General features: G+C 34.1%; 1 protein-coding gene across 3 annotated transcripts; it reads left to right on the top strand.

Moving 5' to 3' along the window:
* The first annotated feature begins 777 nt into the window (after nt 1-777).
* On the top strand, nt 778-19,625 carry LOC145607970 (uncharacterized). 3 transcript variants are annotated; one of them, XM_081663572.1, is made up of 15 exons: nt 778-1,070; nt 1,924-2,001; nt 3,862-3,963; nt 4,063-4,212; nt 4,391-4,648; nt 4,772-5,031; nt 6,997-7,150; nt 14,090-14,199; nt 14,281-14,368; nt 15,976-16,314; nt 16,389-16,463; nt 16,591-17,168; nt 18,349-18,457; nt 18,540-18,719; nt 19,129-19,625. In XM_081663572.1, exons 5-15 carry the CDS (start codon nt 4,481-4,483, stop codon nt 19,306-19,308), a joined length of 2,241 nt encoding a protein of 746 aa, XP_081519698.1. In that variant the 5' UTR covers nt 778-1,070; nt 1,924-2,001; nt 3,862-3,963; nt 4,063-4,212; nt 4,391-4,480; the 3' UTR covers nt 19,309-19,625. The 3 variants fall into 3 exon arrangements, with proteins under 3 accessions (XP_081519698.1, XP_081519697.1, XP_081519696.1); XM_081663571.1 differs by having other exon boundaries at nt 1,907-2,001; XM_081663570.1 differs by having other exon boundaries at nt 1,901-2,001.
* Nucleotides 19,626-20,202: the final 577 nt, after the last annotated feature.

The following is a 20,202-nucleotide window of genomic DNA, read 5'->3' as shown; positions in this document are numbered from 1 at the left end:
TTCAGTTCAGTTCCAATCAGTTCAGTTCAGTTCAGCTCTTAATTTCCCTCTCACATAAAATATTCATTTCAGCTTAATTCAGTTCAGTTCAGTTCAGTTCAGTTCCAATCAGTTCAGTTCAGTTCAATTCAGTTCAGCTCCAATCAGTTCAGTTCAGTTCAGTTCAGCTCAGTTCAGTAAATATGAACAGGCCCTAAGTCATTTATGAGTAAAATCGTTATTACTCATTAAATCATTTTATTTTAAAATTTTTGTGAAATAAATATAAGTAAACCATTGTCTTTTTTCTTTCTACTATTAACATATGTTAAATATGGTACACATATATTTATGTTTTCATTCACCTAAATCAATGGTATATGCACTTAATAATAATATTGTCTCGACGACGCAAGACATTGGAGCACGTGCTGCAGCTCATATTTTTACTAGGGTAGGCTTTGCTATAGCTAGAGGAGTGGGGGCCCAGATTGTATCTCGGCTTCCCACTAATTTATTGTAGGTTGTATGACTTTTTGTTTTTGAGATAATAATAATAATAATGATAATAATAATAATAATGATGATGATGATGATAATGATAATAATAATAATAATAATAGTATAATGTTGAAATCTGCTCGGCTCTGCTCTACTCTGCTATCCTGAAATCTGCTGTGCTGAGCTGAAATTTAATCTGCTCTGCCGTGCCTAGAAGCTCAAAAGAATAGCGCCTTAGTTTTCTTACAAATAATTTTCACAGATGGTTTGGTTTTCCAAACCATTCACATTTGTTCATGCCACTATTCATCATTCCATCATTTTTTTTTATATTATTTTATTTCAATAGTAACACAAATAATTTTATTTGTTCATTGTTAAAGATGCTCTTAAACTTATAATCTTGTATATTCACACGCACGAATGCGTGTAACTTGTGTTTTATAATTTGATCAGAAATCGAGTAATTTACCTTGAAGCTGCTAAAGTTCTTCAACTCAACTCTATTGTGTGCACCAGAAGAACAAAAATGACTTAACCTCCATTGTCATCTCTCTCAATCGATCTTTCTGCTTTTCCTAATTTCCAAGGTTAGTTATTCTCTTATAATTATCTGCAGTTAATTCTATTTTCTGATGATTTTCAGGTTGTTTTCAGACAATTTATCTTATTTCTATAATTGATCCTTTAATTTGATGATTCGATAATTTTGGAGGTTGATTGATGTTGAATTGTGAGATTTATTGTTAAAACTGGATTAATTTTTGTTGACAAAGTTCGTAATTTGTTATTGTTAATGGATTGAATTGATCCCAAACTAGGGTATTCAAATTCAATATTCTGGTACCATGATTTTGTCTGCATTTTGAAGAAGTATGATAATTAAAGATAGTTCTAGTTGGATTCGACGATTATGCTAGGGTTATTTGTAATTTGATAATTTGGCAACAATATTATGCTATCTCAATGCATGTATTTGACTGGTTATAATTGTTGCTCCATCAATGGTATCTGATAACGAAGAAATCTATAACTACTAGAAATGTGCTTTAGTTCCGGCACCGGAGCTGAGTTCGAGCTTATTTATTTGATCTCATCAACTCGCTTACTCGCTTGCACCCCTAATCCATTGAGGGGACACGGTTGTGACATGAAAAGAAGTTGAAATCATCTAGGATTATCATTTCAGCTTTGTTGTTTAATTTCAAGGGAATTCATTCTCTTTTAATTGGGGGATTAAATAAAAAAAAAAAACTTTGTCACTGCTTTATTACTCATGATGTGGAATTGTGGAGTGAATTATTAGTTTTATTGCTATGAGATAGCCATTTTTGTAAGACTATTGATATAGAGAATGGTTTAAGCTTTCTACATGAGTGAAGTTTGTCATTTTTAATTTTTTTTTATTGATTGTTTCTAGTTTTAGAAAACATCTTTATTTAGGTATGCATCCATGAAGCCATGAAGGAAAAGAAGACTACATCGATATTGCAGCGCATCTTTGTCAATTGTAGTGCACAGGTATTTGAATTTTATTTTTTGTTTGGCTGTCAAAATTAAAGAAAGGCAACCAATCAGACCTCCTCCTCCTTTGAAGTTTTGTTCGGTGCTCTCTCTATTCAGTGGCTACTTTACTCTTTTTCAACCAAGCTGCAACAGTGATGGAAGTTGAATCTGTAGCCTTAGGGAACTGCGGAATTTAGTTTTGATCCAATTGCCAGGTCGGCAGTGCAGTTTCTCCAAATTAACCATGGTCTTTGAAATTTTAATTATTCAACAAAAAATATCAACCTATTTGATTGTGATTTTGAAATTGATTCGGGGATTGATGTTATGTGATTGAGCTAGAATGTGGTCTTACGTTGTTTTGAAGTTGGAGTAATATATGGCAAAATGTGTGATTGTGGAATCGAAAGAGTTAGAGAGGAGGGGGCAGGAGTGAGAGATGTAGGAGAGGAAAGATTGCTGTCTAAAGTGCATGATGAGCAATTGAACTGCCACTTGTTCACTTTACATATGCTCCTGTTATGGCATTCCATGTTTGAAATCATCCTTTACTAAGGCCCCCCCTTGACTAGATAGAGGATATCACCTTGATTATTGTAGGTGGAGAATACTAGGAGGATGGTGGCAGGTGTGTGTGGGTGGGGGGGTGGGGGGGTGGTGGGGGCTCTATTCGGGCAGCTTATTTTGCAAGTCTTTGGTTTGCTTACATTGCCTCCAAAATACACCCTTTCCCCAGTTTATAGAAAACTTTAGAAGGCTTGAGTTCCTCTGAAGATGGCAACTTTTGTGCGGACCTTTGTGTCAGGTAGAATTAGCACTAACACTTTGCTCCAAGGATTGCTATGTTATCAAAAATGTGCATGTTGTGTCATGCCTATAGTGAGTCCTGCTCACTTGTCTTCCTTCATAAATCGAAAAGAAGTAATATTTGGAAGAGCCTTTTTGCTGTCTATGTGGACTGTGGAGTACTGGAGTATCCCTCAATCCCTCATACTGTATTTGGAATTGCTGCAAGTTCAATTTTTGGGCATAGGTTGGGCAAAGGAGATGAAAATGTTGTGGCATAATGTTTTTATGGGGATTTTCTAGTGCTTATGGGCTCTTGGCTAAAAAGACTGCGCATGTTTTCTTAGGTTCTGCGCTAATTATTGATTTTCTTTGGGATTTAATATTTATCTAGCATCTTGTGGGCTAAGGCAGCTGGGTTCTTTAACAGTTAGTCAGTGGGGTAAAATTCAATGTTTCGATGTGTGTTCTGAGTACAATTTGCTTTCTGTTATATTGCAATCTGTTTCTGCTGTTCACTTTTACTATATCTTTGTAATAACAGGAGTTGAACTGCCATCTTTGAGGACACTTCTGGTTCATTAGTAAATGGTACTGGCAGCTTCAGGCTGGGTAGAGAGGCTGGGATGGCTTACAGAGGGTGATGGTGATAGAACACTCTCTGTGAATCAAGTGGTGTTAGATGACAGAATTATGTAAAATCAAATAGCCAAGTTGCAGGGATTAAGATCTTTGAGGGAGGGGAGTGAAGGGAATGCTGGCAATCAGAAGGGATTATAGATGAAGTATAAGTTTATCCCAACTACGTAGTATAGTTGATGTTTAAGAAAAAAAATAGTGAACCAATTATTTAGAGTAAAAAAATTCCCTTTCCTTTCTTAATGATCCTAAACCAAGCGACACGTAATATTTAGCCCTGTGTTTATATCTGTCAAAATCAAGGAATGTTCATTATGTTTTCTCTTAGCTCTTATTGATGTTTTCTGATAGAATCTCAATTTGCATTTATCATATGGTAAAAGTATTCATGTTGCTGTTTCATCTTTGTGTTTGTGTTATTCTATTCTAATCCATTTGCTTTATATCTAGGCAAAGAATTATGGAAGCTGTGTTGCAGCGAAGCTTCCAGAAGTTGAACATAATATGTGCGTGAAAGAATTTTGTGCTCTGAAGTATTGTATGCAGAACGTGGTACTGTTTCCCGTAAATTGTGAATTGGTGGCTTTGAGCATTGTTGAAACCTTAATGTTCTTCTTTTCGTATTCATTTGATGTATTTGTTCTCTTGTAGCTTAAAGGCAAGCCTTAGTGTGGCAAATTGATTGATCAGTGGACAGTGGGGCGTATTTGGAATTGCAATCAGTAGTTTTGATAGTTGATTTAAGAGACCACTTCAAAGGACCTATACGTGATTGTTGTGTATACTAAAATACATACTTAGGTAATTATGTACATGACTTCACTCTATACATTAAAATTAGAAGCTCATAGATATATCTTTGTGGAAAATGTGCTGCAGCAGTGGCTTGTCTATTAAATTTCTGATGTTATTACAATCTTGCCTTTCTTCTTCTATTTTCTTGCTCATTCTGGTTCTTTTTTTTTTCTTTTGTTTGTAGGCTCTCAATTCGTTTCTGTTTCATAGTGATCCTTGGTTATCTTTACACAGCAAGCAGAATATTTTAGGGAACAAGAGAGGGCGTATTAATATGAACAGCGAAGCATCAAGTTCTCAAGCCAGCATTGGCTTAAGTGGGTCAGGTGCTTTGTCACATGTTTATATTCAGTATCCTCCCTTGAAATGCAGCTTCCCAGGTTCAAAGGGCTTATTCTATGATGAGGGGAATAAGTTATTGCTATCCCCAACATCTGATCAGGTAATAATACATAATGAATCAAGATGATGTTGTAAGGATTTGCATATTGCTTTGTCAAATATTACCAGCAGGTTATTATTTTCCCATGATTTAAATTTAAGGTAATTTGATATCTCTTGCTAGGTTATTTCGTGGAAAATTGCACCTTTTGAGCCTAATGTTGAACCTACATCTGATTCCGTAAGCGAAGGTCCTGTATTATCTGTTCGCTACTCACTAGATAATAAGATTATAGCAATTCAGCGGTCAATCCATGAGATTCAATTTTGGGACAAGGAAAAAGGCAACTCATTTAGCCACAGGTGTAAGCCTGAGTCAGAGAAGATACTGGGGTTTTTTTGGACAGATTCCTCTGCCTGTAATTTCGTACTTGTAAAGACTAGGTATGTATATAAAACTTGAAATGTTGTTGGTTCTGAGTGAGTCTATTTTAGAACCTGATGATATTGCTTTGCCAACTTCATCATTACTAAAGTATTAATGAGAAAGGCATGCCCATTATCTCAAGAATCTGTCTTTCTCTCCATGTAAGATACAACATAAGACCACTATTAGATTGAACATATTCTCGCTCTGCAGAGTAAAAAAACAATGTAGAAACAAATAGTTAACAAATCATTTACAGTTGAAACATAAGGAGCTTATCTCAGGCTATCTGTAGTCTTCACAACAAATCTAGGAGTTCAGAAATAGAATCTTTGGATAGCACTCCCTCTTCACCAGTATTAATGAAGTGAATAAGAAATAAAAATTTCATAGGATCTTGTTCGAAACAATTTGCGATTGCAGTTGCAATTTGTGATAATGTTTGCATCTTCGGAAAAAGGTTAAGTTGTAATGTTACACTTCATAATGTGACTTTACAAATTAGAAAAATTTCACTTTGTCATTGTAACTCGAGAGTTTTGGTACATATCTTATACTTTATGCTTGATGTAATACAAAGTATTTTAAAGGTATAAACTTGTAAATTTGTGAAGAAAACTGTGGATTTAAGTACCATTTGTGATGGTGTAAATAAGGGATTATAATGGCTGATTACATAACACAATGATGTGTAAAGGGTGTTTGGCATGAGTGCAAACAATATCATTTCAAACAGCTATTTGTGGAAAGCCAAGTTGGAAAAAAAAAAGGGACTGGTGACTCAAACATCAAATTTTTGTTTCCAATTTCTGTCACGTAGTCATCAATGCTTTGAATGGACATGCTACTCCGTCTCACTCTGCTGTCCTCAAGTTCCTTGTTTATATATTGTTGTATAATTGTTATAGGATAATTTTTTTTTGCCTATTATATTATGCTTTGCATATACCAGAAAAGAAAATCTCTGTAATGCTTTGATCCCTTCGTTCCATTTCTGCGTATAGCACAATTAGAAGAAGTCATATATCTCGTAGATTCTGCATTTGATTTGACTCTCAATTGTCATATGGATGCAAGTGGGATGGACATATGGTAAGAAGACAAGCTGAGAACATTGCAGTATAGACCTAGAAACCGTTTTCACCAAATTACACTTCTTAAGTGTAATGCATTATTTCTCTGGTCCAATATACTACGTATATCAAAATCATCAAATTGCTTAACTACATCCATAATTACCATTGTGGCATCTGCAGTATAACTTCGTAGGATTTGTGTCAGCTTAAGATCTTAGCCCTCGTATAGTCCTTAAGATAGCTTACAAACTGCAGCTTCTTAATCCATTTCATGGGCTTAATGCCATATTACATTTTCTTTTGTGAAAGCTTTCCTGCATGTCTGTAATATGTTCTACAGACCATCATATAATTAAATACTTACTAGGATGCAAGATTTAGTTCCTTTTATATACTAGTATTTAAAATTAGTAGACGCTGATGAAAAATTTTTGAATGCTTCAGCCAATAATCTTATATACTAGTATTTAAAAAAAAATAAAAAATAAAAAAAATAAAAAATAAAATCTAAAATTTACACTTTTTATGAAAGTTGTGTTTAAACACATTTTTATTATCTCGACAAAACGTTTTGAATTGTAGATTCTTTGTTACATCATTTCAAGCCTTCTATGTACGCATAATCATAACTAATTTCTGTTAATGCTCTATGACTGGTCTTTTAAATGTAAAAAAATATCCAGTTGTTGTAGACTGGTGTAAATTGTTTATCTAGATTTAAGTTCTTTGTATGGGGTATGTGTGATAATGATGATGTGAAAGACTCTTGTAATGAAAATGAAATTTTTGGTAATTTTATGTTTGTCTGAGGTTGTTGGTCAAGCTGTAAATGCTATATGGAAAGGCACATAATACTTTTCTGTGATATATATGTGGTTTGATTTATCTGTTGTCTTTTAATTGCAGTGGGCTGGACATGTTAACTTATGATTCTGAATCACAAAATATTCAACTTATTGAATCCAAGCGTGTGAATGTGAATTGGTACATCTACACACATGAAAGTCGTCTTGTTCTCCTTGCTTCAGGGATGCAATGCAAGAGTTTTACTGGATTCCAGGTAACAAATGTTCATAATATGTTTTTATTTTTGGTTTGGAACTTGAGAGAATAATATCATAATCTGTGCTGGAAGGTCTCAGTGCAATATGACAGCTGATCAGGTATTATGGTGTTTGGCAATGCTTATATTTTATATGGTATAAAGGATAAAAGGAACAGTACATTTAAACATGTTCCCTGATATATGGGACTAAAAGTGAAAGTGTATTTGGTATTAACCCTTTTTTCTTTGGATTGGACCGTCTTAGACTTATAGTCCAAGCACTATGGTAAAAATCTCTTGTGATCTATTCTACTCTGCTGGATGGGGCTGGATGTGAGACACTGGCTTCAATCTGTATGCCTTTTTCCAATGGATTTAATGCTTGTAATCTTAAACAGTATGGGCATGATAAGAGGATATAGAATTCTTATAGCTTATTGAGGATATAGATTGTTGACAACTGGGTTATAAACAAGTTAATGCTTTTCTAGTTCTTATTGTATTATTATCTTATTTCTTTCTGTAGGTTTTATTATATGGCTATGGTTGAGATCTTCTTTTTAGGAATTATCAAAATCATCAATAATTAGACCATTCTATTAAATTAGTGCCATAAACTAATTTATAATTTAGTATCCTCCCTTTGTCCCAAATAAACTTCCCATTACCCTTAGGCACATAGTTGTAGGTGGAGCTGTACACAGTTTGGTTTGGACCGTAACCAAACCAGACCAAACCGCATTTCGATTTAGCGGTTTGGTTTGGTTTGGTTTGGTTTGGTTTACGGTTTGGAAAAATATGGTTTGGTTTCGATTTTTGGGGAAATATGGTTTGCGGTTTGGTTAGGTTTTTCGAAAATTATAAACCAAACCAAACCATAAACCGCATTTTAATATTTATATAATTTTTAATTAATTTAAAATAGCTATTATATATTATAAAAAAAATTAAAAAAACAAAAAGAAATGAAAAATCATTAGAAGACTATACGGTCAGTATACAACTATTCTCTATACTCATTCTCAAATATCAATACTTAAAATTCAATAGGTCATATAACTCATATTGCTCTTATTGTGTTAGCACTTATATTAGCACTTGATTAGTTGGTTGTTATGTTTACTAAAACTTTGTAGTAAAATTTAATCCCTTTAGGCTAGTTATTTAAACTTTATTATAAATTTATTAACATTTGACAATTTTTTAGGAAAAAATGTCGTCTCATCATAAACCGCATTGCGGTTTGGTTTGGTTTCAGTACTAATATGGTTTGTTTTGGTTTGGAAAATTGACCAAACCGTATTTACAGTTTGGTTTGGTTTAGACTCAAACCGCACCAAACCAGATCATGTTCACCCCTAGTTGTAGGAGATTATTGATGGTGGGATTTGATGAACATAAGTGAATAGAAAACAAGGTAGTAAGTATTATTGTTTATTCAATTGAGGTGAGAAGAGTGGGGACCATAATGATTAACAGCTTGTTTGGATACATTATCATGTAGGGAGGGGGGGGAGGAAGAGATTCAACTCCCTTGGTTTGGATAGAGGAGAAAAGGAATGAGGGGGTAGAAGAAAGTGGAGAAAGAAATTCAGAAGAAAAACACATGAAGTACCGGAGCTGCAGTAGCCTACTTCCACCACCAAAGTAGACTACCAAAAAAAAAAAACAATAAAAATAAATAAAAAGATGACACAGTCACACGCAAGGAAGAAGAATCAGTTTATATACTACGTTAGTTCCCGCATGCACGTTAGTTTCACTGCAATTAATTGATAATATATAAAACAACTTTTTATCAAAAATAACACAGATAAGTTACAACTATAACATACTATAACACAGATAATATGCACGTTAGTTTTTTTTAGTTGACACCTTTCTATTATCACGCTTGCCAACGCATGTTTTTAACAATTAATATCTCTAATTATCAACATTGTAAAATTATAAAAAGTTGATATTAATAAAAAAAATACATTCAAACGATTCAAACAAGATCCCACATGAATATATTTTATCGTATCTATAAACCACAAAAGTGAGTCAAAGCGTGTTGTGTGAATAGTGTAAAAGTCAAACAGTGTCGATTAATAAAAACGTAGGAAGTATTTATTACTCCCTCTGCCCCTTATTGACAGTCCCTTATGGCCAATATTTAGTCCCAAATTGATAGTCCCATTTACTTTTTTCAAGTACCATTAATATCAATTTTTTACCAAAATTCCCTTCATTTTGCAACAATATTTGTGTAAATTTAACTTTTCCATGTACTTTTATTACTTTCTCTATCTACTTTTTTGCATACCCAAAATAAATTTACCTTTTCAATGTACTTTTACTATTATTTATGTTTATTAATTCCCGTGAAAATTGCTAATAGAGGGAGTATCTTTTTATTTTGTGTATATAATGAAATGAAACATAAACTATAACGAAAGAGCTGATTAGACAAATGAGTATATATTAAAACTACATATTACACTATATGAATGTTTTAAAAATTAAATAATAAATTGGTATCAATATTCTTTTTATTAACTAAAAAGTATTTAAAATTATGTATTACACCTAATGGGAAGCAATAATAACCCTGATTAATGATATTTGATCAATTTTTTTCCTAAAATATAATCATATATGAAAGCATTGAGATACAAATAAAAAAAAAAGAATGAAATTTTAATCAATCAATCTTCTTACATGATTACATGCATAGATAAAGTGTTTATAATTTTAAGCTATGTTGTTATACTTCCTTCATTTGTTATGTTCCTCGTTTTAGAATTAGGCAAGAAACCAATTAAAGCATTTAAAAAATATACACATTTTACATTACATTTATGACAGTTGAATACAATAAATAATACATAAATAGCTGAAATTTGAAAGATAGAATAATGTTATTTTTATCTAAAAAATATGCAATAAGTAGGAAGATTCTTTATATAAGAACATTTTAAAATTTCTTATAGAAAAATGCTGAAAGAACAAATAAGCAAATAAATTAATAATAATAAAAGATACTTATATATGATTTACAATAATATATTATGACAGTATACTATAAAGTTGTAATTCTCAAAGAAGTTTTTGCAAAAAGGAAATGACTGATTTGGAGGGAAAAATAATAGCACTAGAAAATGACATGTGTCATTCCTGTGTATATTTTAGTATTATGTTATTGATTTTTCTTCATATTTTGGAGAATGAAAAAAGCTTTGATGAAGAATTTTAGGAACTATCTCAGTTTAATCAAATGAAAAAAAAAAAAAAACAACCATTGTTTAACTAGTTTTTTCGAAAAATCTATCGAATCGAGTGTGGTTTGGGTGATAATCAAGTGATCAATCAATCAATCAAAGCTTTAATCCCATAAATGGAGTCAGCTACATGAACAAAAAGTGATTATTCCATGTAGTCCTCGACAAAAATCTTCCTCCTCCATCCCTTACGAGCCAATGCCTCATCCTCATGCAAATCCATATACTTCATATCCTTTCAACTCCTTCCAACTCCTTCAAACCAAGTCATTTTCCATCTCCATCTCCCTCTCCCTCGTTTACCCCCTCCATGGTCCCACTCTCCCACTCTTCGTACCAGTGCATCCTCGAGTCTCCGTCTTACATGTCCAAACCAACACATGCGATTTTCCCTTAGTTTGTCTCTTAGAGTGTTCCCTCACATCCACCTTAACATGCACATTTTTATAACCTCTATCTTTTTAATATGTTTTTTCTTAGAAGCCCAACATTATCTACCATAGAGCAACACTGGTCTTATGAAATTTTTTCTTCAACTGCAAGAGAATACTTTAGTCACATGACACTCCCGTGGTTGCTCTCCTCTTAAGCCACCCTGACTTAATCTTGTGGGCCATGTCTTGATCAATGTCACCATTTTTCTAGATGATCGACCTAAGATATTTAAAACATTCACTCATGGTCAAGTCCTTTCCATCCAAACTCTCTACATTATCACTTGTCCCCTTCTTAGTACCAAAGCGGTATACCAAATATTTAGTCTTACTCCGACTTAGCTTAAACCCTCTAGATTTCAACTTTTGCCTCCATTGCTTAAATTTGGCATCAACCCCATCTTTATTTTCATCCACCAAAACGATATCATTCGCAAACAGCATACATCATGGAACCTCATCTTGAATTGGTCTGGTTACTTCATTTAGGAACCATTGCAAAAAGAAAAAGGGCGTAATGCATACCATTGATGCAATCCAATTATTATAGGGAATTCTTTTGTCGACCCTTCATATGTCCTCACATTTCTTGTCACATCCCGATACATATCTTTAACCAGGTCCACGTACCTTCGTGGGATACCTTTCTTCAACATTGCCACCAAAGTACCTCTCTTAGCACCTTGTCATATGCCTTCTCTAAATAAATAAAGACCATATGATAATCAAGTGATATATTGTACTCTCTCCGTTCCCTTTTGTTCTTTACGTTTGGAATTATGCGCGATTGTTAAGAAATTGTGTAAAATTGAGGTGAATTGACATAAAATAATCTTTCAAAGTACAATTATAGTTAAAAAAAAAAAAGGAATATTGTACATGTGGGGTAAAGAAAGTATGAAGAAGGTAGAAGAGAGATGAGAGAGAAAGTAATAATGAGTATTGAAAACCCATTAAAATATTATAAATAGTACAATTGCACATTGAAGGGCAATTGAGTATTTAAATTGTAAAGTAAGGGTAATTTTGTCCAAAATCAATGACTCAAAAATGAAATATCCTAAATGTAAAGAATAAAAAGGAACACCCTAAATGAAAACGTAAAAAACAAAAGGGAATTGAGGGAGTATTAAATTTGAAGGTATTGATAGTAAGTTGCGTTTGATTTATATTTTAGTTACTTTTTTTGTTGTTGTTTTTGTTTGAGATTCAGTCCAATAATCCCTCCATTGTTGACGAGCTTCAGCTTTGAGCAAAAAATGAGGGGATAGAGTGCTTTGTTAAATTTTAGGAAGAAAATAAAAGGGAAAAGTTTTCTTTTCATAATAATTCAGTTTGTATAATCTATTTCCCTTCCAAATCTTTTCAAGTTTGAAAAGATTTTATTCTTAAACCATTAATGGACCTTCTATTCCCCTCCCCTCCATTTCCCTCACCCCCTACAATTGTTATTCAAGGAATGGAAAATGTCCCCCTCCCTTTCCCTTCTCTTCTTTTCCAACTCTTTCCTAGTATCCAAACAAGCTGTAAACGGAGTTGAGAGAAGATGGGTAAAATAAAGATTAAAGAGGGGAAGCAAAACATTATTAGATTAAATGGATCCGGCTTTGAAGTAATGGAAAAGTTTGGACAAATATTCGAAGAGTAATAGTGTGTTTGGATCAAAGGAAATGGAGGGAAAGGAAGGGAATGGAAGGAAAATAGAGGGATGGAGTATCTTTCATTTGAATAATTAATGAGGGATGAAGGGAATTGGAGGGGAGGAAAATGAAGGGATTAAATTGTAAGAAATTGATCGGTCCAACAATGGAGAGGTTTGAAGGAAAACTCATTATTATTCCTTCCCTTTCTTTTCCTTCCCTTTTCATTACCCAAACAAGCTATTAGTTTTTTGTTTTTGTTTTTGTTTTTAATGAAAAAGATGGACTTTTTCACCCCCTTCCCCCTCTTTAATGCCTAACTCTAAAATCAAGATAGAGAATAGAGATGTGATAAAACTGATTAAGGTTTGTAAGAAGCACGATTTGAATTTGTTTTGCTAAGGTTGCACACATACATATATTTAAATGAAAAAAAAAATAGTTAAAATCAATGCAACTAACCAAAAAAGCTTATGCAACCATCATAAAGTTTTTTGTAAACTTAAAAGATTTTTGTTGTTCATCTTTAAGATTTCAAAAAATCACGTGGTTAGGAAAAAGGGTCTCGGCTTTGCAAGTTTGTGGAGTTAGGAGAGAGAAACCTAGAATGGAACGCCATGGTAGTTGTGTTCTTGGTTTGAATTAGGGTTATCACAGGAAATAAGTCTTATGGCAAATTGGTAATTATGTGAGGTGGGTTTACTAAACCAAAACTACTAGCCTTTTGACCCTTTTGATGCACGGGTTAATTTTATAGATTAATTTTCTTGAGGTGAATGTAACACCTATTTTGTTACTTAAATTATGCAAGTTACGTAATCCTAAAATCTTGAATCATTTAACATTATGTAATCTATATTTAAGTTAATGGGAATGTGAAAGAATTAATGTTGATTACATGTAATGAATTGACTTTACTGATGATTTTAATATAAATGTTTTATAAAAAAAATAGGGTAAAAAAAAAGTTAAATGGTGAGTGTGACATGTGGCGCTATTGGTTCGTGTGATGGTTAATCTACATTTAAGTTAAGTGGGAATGTGAAAAAATTATTGTTGATTACATGTAATGAATTAACTTTATTGCTATGTTACTCGGACTCGGGTACCCATGTCCGACACGGGTACGTGTCCAAGTGTCCGACTCGGCTATTTTGTGAAAAAATTCTATGATTTTCCATGTATCATACCCATGTCCGAGGGTCGAGGGTCCGACACGGGTACTTGAGGTAAAATGAAGAGTCCGAGTAACATAGCTTTATTGATGATTTTATAGATAGATTATTAGATTTTTGTTGCAACAAAAGCACCTCATATTATAGGTTGTATTTTGATAATTTGCTTCTTATAAATAACATACTGAGTAAAGGACTTTGCAAAAGAGTGGAAAGGAAATATTGGGTTCTCTAGGCTTTTTTTTTCTTTTTGAATTTTTCTTATTGAATTTGATTTTATTGGTGCTTACTTGTCATGCCAGTGACTGGATACAGTTTATATAGCATATGTTATCATATACACATCTTTAAGAAGAAATCCCTGTGAATTAATGCTCTTTTACCATTTTTATTTGTTTTCATTTCATAATTTGTCTGAAACATGCCCATTTCCTCTATATAGCTCTCATCTGCTGGAATTATTCGCTTGCCAAAGTTTGAAATGCTGATGGCCAAGTCTGAGGCCAATAGTAAGCCAATCCTAGCTGCCCAAGATGTCCATATAATCACGGTGTAAGGCTTGCAGAGCTGTTACTGATTATTCTCCTTAGTCTGAATATATGTGAGCTCTCTGAAATATTTATACCTTTACAGTTATGGAAGAATATATTGCTTACAAGTTGATAGAGTGGCCATGCTGCTCCATTGCTATAGATTTTATCGTGATGCTGTTGTACCACAGGTACTTATTCTTATTTGTTCTTTTTCTTTCCTCTAACCTCTGTGAAAAATTTTAGAATTTTTATTCGGCATTGAATAATGATTTTGATGCTGTTTTTTGGGTGATGGGAACATTTTCTATTGGAAGTCACATATCATAATTAGGGCTGGAATACTGGAATTACAAATTTGAAATGACTGTATCTTCTGTCATGAACTCATGATCACAGATTCGCATTATCACAAACGGACACAATTCTGAAGTTGCAAAATTGAGATGAAAACATGTTATCTTACTCTTCTCTGATTTTCTGCTGGTGGTAGGTCTATAGTTTGTCGTATGTTTCAGTCACTTCACCCACTCTAAAAGTTACAGCCTATTGTTTCCGAAAGTTCTTCACACTTTCTGTTTCGTTCATTTCAGAAAGTACTTGACTCAAACCCCTTCTACTACCTCATCCTCTTACTGTAAAAAACTAACCTAAGGAGGGGTATTATGGGTATTCTAGTAATATTAGTATAAATAGAGAGGGAGAGGAAAGATAAAGGGGGCAGAAATTTGGTGAGAACCCTTGAGAGATTTATGGCCTAAAGCCATTGTTAGAGAGTTGTGAGCTAAACTAACTATTGGAAAGTAATAGCCTGAAGCTATTAAACCTATCTTTTGTAGTCCTTTCTCCACTGTCAAGCAATAGCAATATTAAAGCTTCCATTTTTGTTATTTCATCTTATTAAATCAATTTAATCAAAGCTAGAGGATATATTTCACCATCAATTTACTCAAAAATTTAGATTATTTAGTTAATTAAAGAATCAATCTTTTCTGTGAGTTCGGTATGTGAATTTCAGTCTATTGCACTTACCGAACCATATTTACTTTTTTCCATTCACTCTCTTAATTTATCTACCTTTTTTTATATACACACTTAGCTTTTTACACCTTCTTTTTCTCTATCCACCTTTTTGTTACATCCACTGACCACATCAGCATTCTCTCCCAATTGCCTTAATATGTGTGTGAATGTAACGGATACAATGCTCAACAAGGGCAGTGGCTTGATTACTTATGCAAGAAGGAGGAAGAGAGGTCAGCAAATAGGAATGTCAGGAATGGACAGCAGGGCAGACTCCAAGCAGAGCAGTCACCAAGCAATCAGGGAGGAGGAGCCTTGACAGCTGCAATAACAACTTTTGTTGTCTTCCTTCTTTTGGCAGATTATGTATATTTAAGAAAGGGAGGGTAGGATGTGCTAGTTAGGCAAGATCATTGTAATTTCTTAGAGCTAGAGAGTGGTGCCCTAAAGGTGCTAAAATCTGAGACTAGTAGCCTCAAGCTACTCTTGTGCTTGTTACTCCATTTTCACATTAATCAAATAGCTGCCAATTCTCCCCAAGATTAAGTCTTTATTGCTTAAACTTATTTTATTACAAGTAATTAGCCACTAGAGTGTTACAGTGAACTGTAAATGCTAAGAACTTTCAGAAACGGAGGTAGTAGAATTTTGTTTATCGCTTGATGGGTGGAATCTAGCCGACACATTTATGCTCATGCACCTGCTTCTGATGAAAATAATTTTCAATTACCATCTAGCTAAGTTTGCTTTTGTTCTAATATACTTTTAATTTCAGGGCTCTTTACCCATTTATTCCAGCAAGGTTTCTGTGAGTGTGGTTGATAATGTACTGCTGGTTCATCAAGTGGATGCAAAGGTTGTCATATTGTATGACCTTTTTGCAGAGTCTAGGGCGCCGGTATCTGCTCCACTTCCTCTGCTTTTAAGGGGATATCCTAGAGCAAGTATGTCTTCTACTTCTAGTCCTTGTAGCAAAGGTGATGGACGTTCAGAGCCGCAACCGGTTGATGAAGATGAGACAACAATTTATCGAGATGGATGGACATTTTTGAACCCAGATCTTATCTGTGATACCAGAAGTGGACTATTGTGGAAAATCCATTTGGACTTGGCTGTGAGTACTACTTTTAATTTTAAAATTGTGTTAAGTGCAAAATGCTGTTGTTACATTCAATGCCTTTTATGCAGTCTATATCTGCTAGTAGCTCAGATGTACCCTCTGTACTGGAATTTCTTCAGAGACGGAAGTTAGAAGCCAATAAGGTATACTATATAACCTACTTCCATTTGGAAATCACATTATGAAATAAATTTTTATTCCAAATTTTTGCAAAAGGTTATTCAGTCAGCATTTACTTATGCTTTATTGTTTACTTTTTCCCTGACTCAGGCTAAGCAATTATGTTTGGATTTAGCACGGACTATCATATTGGAGCATAGGGCAGTGGGTATTGTTGCACAATCAATGGATGTTCTTATGACTTCTTATTCCCGTGCAATTAAGACGGGCAGTTACTTTAAGGGGATAATAGCTGATAAAATCCTTTCTTCTGATGTCCAACCTGCCCATAACCGTAGACCTGCCACTGATGAATTCTCCAGAGGAGATTCAAGTGGAGTACCTATTAATATGGACTCCTCTGTGATCCCTGATGAATATACTAGATCTTCAACCATTTCACATTCAGATTTAGAGGAAAAGGTTGGTCCGAGTTCAGCTAGAAGTAAACTGGTTGAAGGTGCTCAAAGTTCTGGTACAAGGATTCGGCAATCATCCTTAAAGTCTGAAGTTCCTGGTCCCAGTAGTGTCCCATTGGATGCTAATAATTTAGAGCAGCAAGAATCTCAGATCACCACTGCAGCCATTTCTCCTGATGAGCTATACCGCTTTGTATTTTCTTCTGTAGATGAAGAGATGACTGGGGATCCTGCTTATTTGGTTGCTATCCTTGTTGAGTTCCTTCGCAGGTATCCAAATTGATATTCTTATACTCTCATAGCTCCACTTCTTATTTTGCTTCTCCAGTGAATTTCCCTCTCCGGTTTTATGTTGATCATCCTTATTGCCTGCGGAATACTAAAGGAGAGGAAAACAGTTCAAATCTTGGAAATGTTTATAAAGAAAATAGTAAGACGAAGTAATTGTGTTGATGGTTCGTAGCAATACTTAACAGTAATTATGCGTACTGTTTAAGAACTTCAGAACAAGTACTCCCTCTATTCTCAAAAGTTCGACTCGCTTTTCATTTAAAGTTGTTTCACCCCTCCTACCCCATACTATTCACCTTAACTCTCTCTTACTTTATCCACCTTTTTCTTACACCCACCCACCTTTTTACCCTATCTCTTTTACTTTATTCGCTTTTTTTTTTTAAACCCGCCACTTTTTCCATGCATTTCTAGGAACAAGATTCTACAGTAAGCAGGTCGAACTTTCTAAAAAGGAGAGAGTATATTAGTTATATAATTGTTGTTTAAAGCTCCACATTTCTTTTGACACCTTGCCTACTTTTTCGTTTTCCCCCTTTGAAAAGAGGTTTTTAATTTTTAAGTTTTTATTTTTAAAGTAATAATTCTAGCTCTATTTTCAACGTTTATCCCTCTCTTTACTCTGCATGAAATTCAAAGTTTATTATCTTACGTCATTTCTATGTTTTTACGTTGATGGTTTAGTTTTCTGAAAATTAGAAGCAACAATGTTAAAAAAAAAAAAATCATGCAAAGAATCTTTTGAAATAGTTGCTAAGATTTTATTCCGTATTTCTGTGAGTTGTGCATTAATTTAAGTTACCTAAAACATTATCAAATGCAATTTGATAACTTAGTATCACTTTGCTATTGGTTTGACTTTCCACAATCAATTATATACTCGAATTAATGTAGGTTGGGTAGTTTTCTTCTTGAGGATGTAGCATGTAATAGTGGGAGGATGAATACAGCTTCTGAGAAGGCCATTGGAATAATTCTTTCCTATTTTATTTTCTACTGAAATTTGCTTGTTGCTTATAGAGTTATAGTGATGAAGAGTCAGAGTAGTTTTTTTTTTCCTGTGATGAAGTAATTTTTCTTGACTACTTGGCTGATCATGCACAAGGTCGTATTAATAATAAGCTACTAAATTCTTGTCAATTCTCTTTATAATTGTTAGTGCTACACTGGAAAGAATCAGAGTGCATCCAAGTTTATATGTTCTGATGATTCAATTGCTAGCACGAGGTGGGCGATTTGGAGAACTGGCCTTGTTCGTCATTGATAAGGTTTTGATGCAAATTCAATTCTAGTTTATTTTATTAGTCTGCAAAGACTCTGTATCAATTTACAAATGAAATTACACTGCAGATTATTGAACCTTCAAAAGAAGTAGCTTATCAACTACTAGAATCTGGCCGTCAGCATCCTCCAACAAGGAAACTTGGAATGGACATGCTTAGGCAGCTATTTTTGCATCATGATTACGTACTGTCACTGCTGCAGGATGGATATTATCTTGAAGCCTTACGCTATGCGCGTAAATATAAGGTATGCTTCTCTCTCTTACACACACATCTGTTGTTACAACTTGAAGCATATTAACTAGTAATTTTGTTTTTGTGTTGCTGAATGCTGTGCACCAATTATAGGATCTTTTTTTATTTCGTCTTCTATGTTTCATAAGAATTAGCAAGATAACAACAAAAGTATCTTCCTTGCGCTCCTCTGCTTTTCTTTCTTCTTTTGGTTGATTTGGTCTCCCTAATAATTAAATGTTCTTTTACGAGGAAAGCTAAGTAGATACTTGGTACTGTGAGCCTGTAATTCCTTCACCTGTTCCTTTAAATTCATAATTGTACTGTGTAAGATGTACCATGTAATACAGAAAAAGATGTATAATCTCAATGTATGGAGTTCATTTAATTTCTTTTAACAAAACGACATATGTGATTTTCAGGTTGTCACGGTCCAGCCATCTTTGTTTCTTGAAGCAGCCTATGTCTCAAATGATTCTCAACATCTGGCCTCAGTTTTAAGATTTTTTTCAGACTTCATGCCTGGCTTCAAAAGCACATCAGATCATGCTACATATGGCGAGATTCTGCGCCAGATGAATGCTCCTTTTGTAGGTGCTTAGTCATTGATGCTCCCTTTATCAACGAGTAGCCCCTGCAACAGGACATTTTGATGTTTAAACTTCAAATTGTTGATGATGCTGTATCTATGTTATACCAAAACGAAAGCTGATGACTTATAGTAGGTATAAGCCACAGGTTTTGGTGGAGGAGCACTGCTCAGTAAAAATAGATTTGAGTTCAGTATAATTACAAGTTTCGTTTTAAGCAATTGTGTGGTGCGTCACTTTCAGTATAGGCATCAGTTATTATTGTTTGTTGCCAGATCTTGTAATTCATACAAAATTTCACGTTTTTCTATGATTAGGTTTCCTCAGAACTAGAAGTGACAGTGAATCATGCCTCTGACCTCTCCTATATAGTTGCGATGAGTATGTTGCTGCAGCTCCACAGAAAAATATTTGAGACGTCAAATGGTGACCTGGTAGGCATCCCGCTGAAAAATTTACTTGTCCACTCTTACAATCCATAATATAGCTCATAGCGGCGTTTTTAGTGTGACTAGCCACACCGTGTTGCCGACTGATACACACCAAAACACTGATCGGGTAACCCCTGCTTGATCGAGTAACATCTAACCGATTGAGTAGCCCCTGTTTGATCGGATAACCCCTAACCGACTAAGTAACCCATAAATAAGTAACTCCGGGCACACGCTGTGACCAGCCATATATGAAAATTATGTGGAACCCGCAAATTAAGGTGGCTACAATTCCGATGTGAAACACCACTATAACTCGAATCTTGTAAACTAATTAGAATCCATTTTGTTGCTAACAAAACCATCAGAAAAAGTAAAGGGGTGGTATTGGTGGAGAAAATACCTGTTAATATGGCATATTAACAAGTATTGTTAATGTAGGGTTACAATGGTCTTTTTGATCAGTTTAGCAAGG

Source organism: Chenopodium album, chromosome 23 (assembly GCF_948465745.1).
Source record: "Chenopodium album chromosome 23, dcCheAlbu1.1, whole genome shotgun sequence".
Taxonomy (NCBI): domain Eukaryota; kingdom Viridiplantae; phylum Streptophyta; class Magnoliopsida; order Caryophyllales; family Amaranthaceae; genus Chenopodium; species Chenopodium album.
Note: the sequence above shows the minus strand (reverse complement) of the source record. Positions and strands in the feature narration are given on the sequence as shown.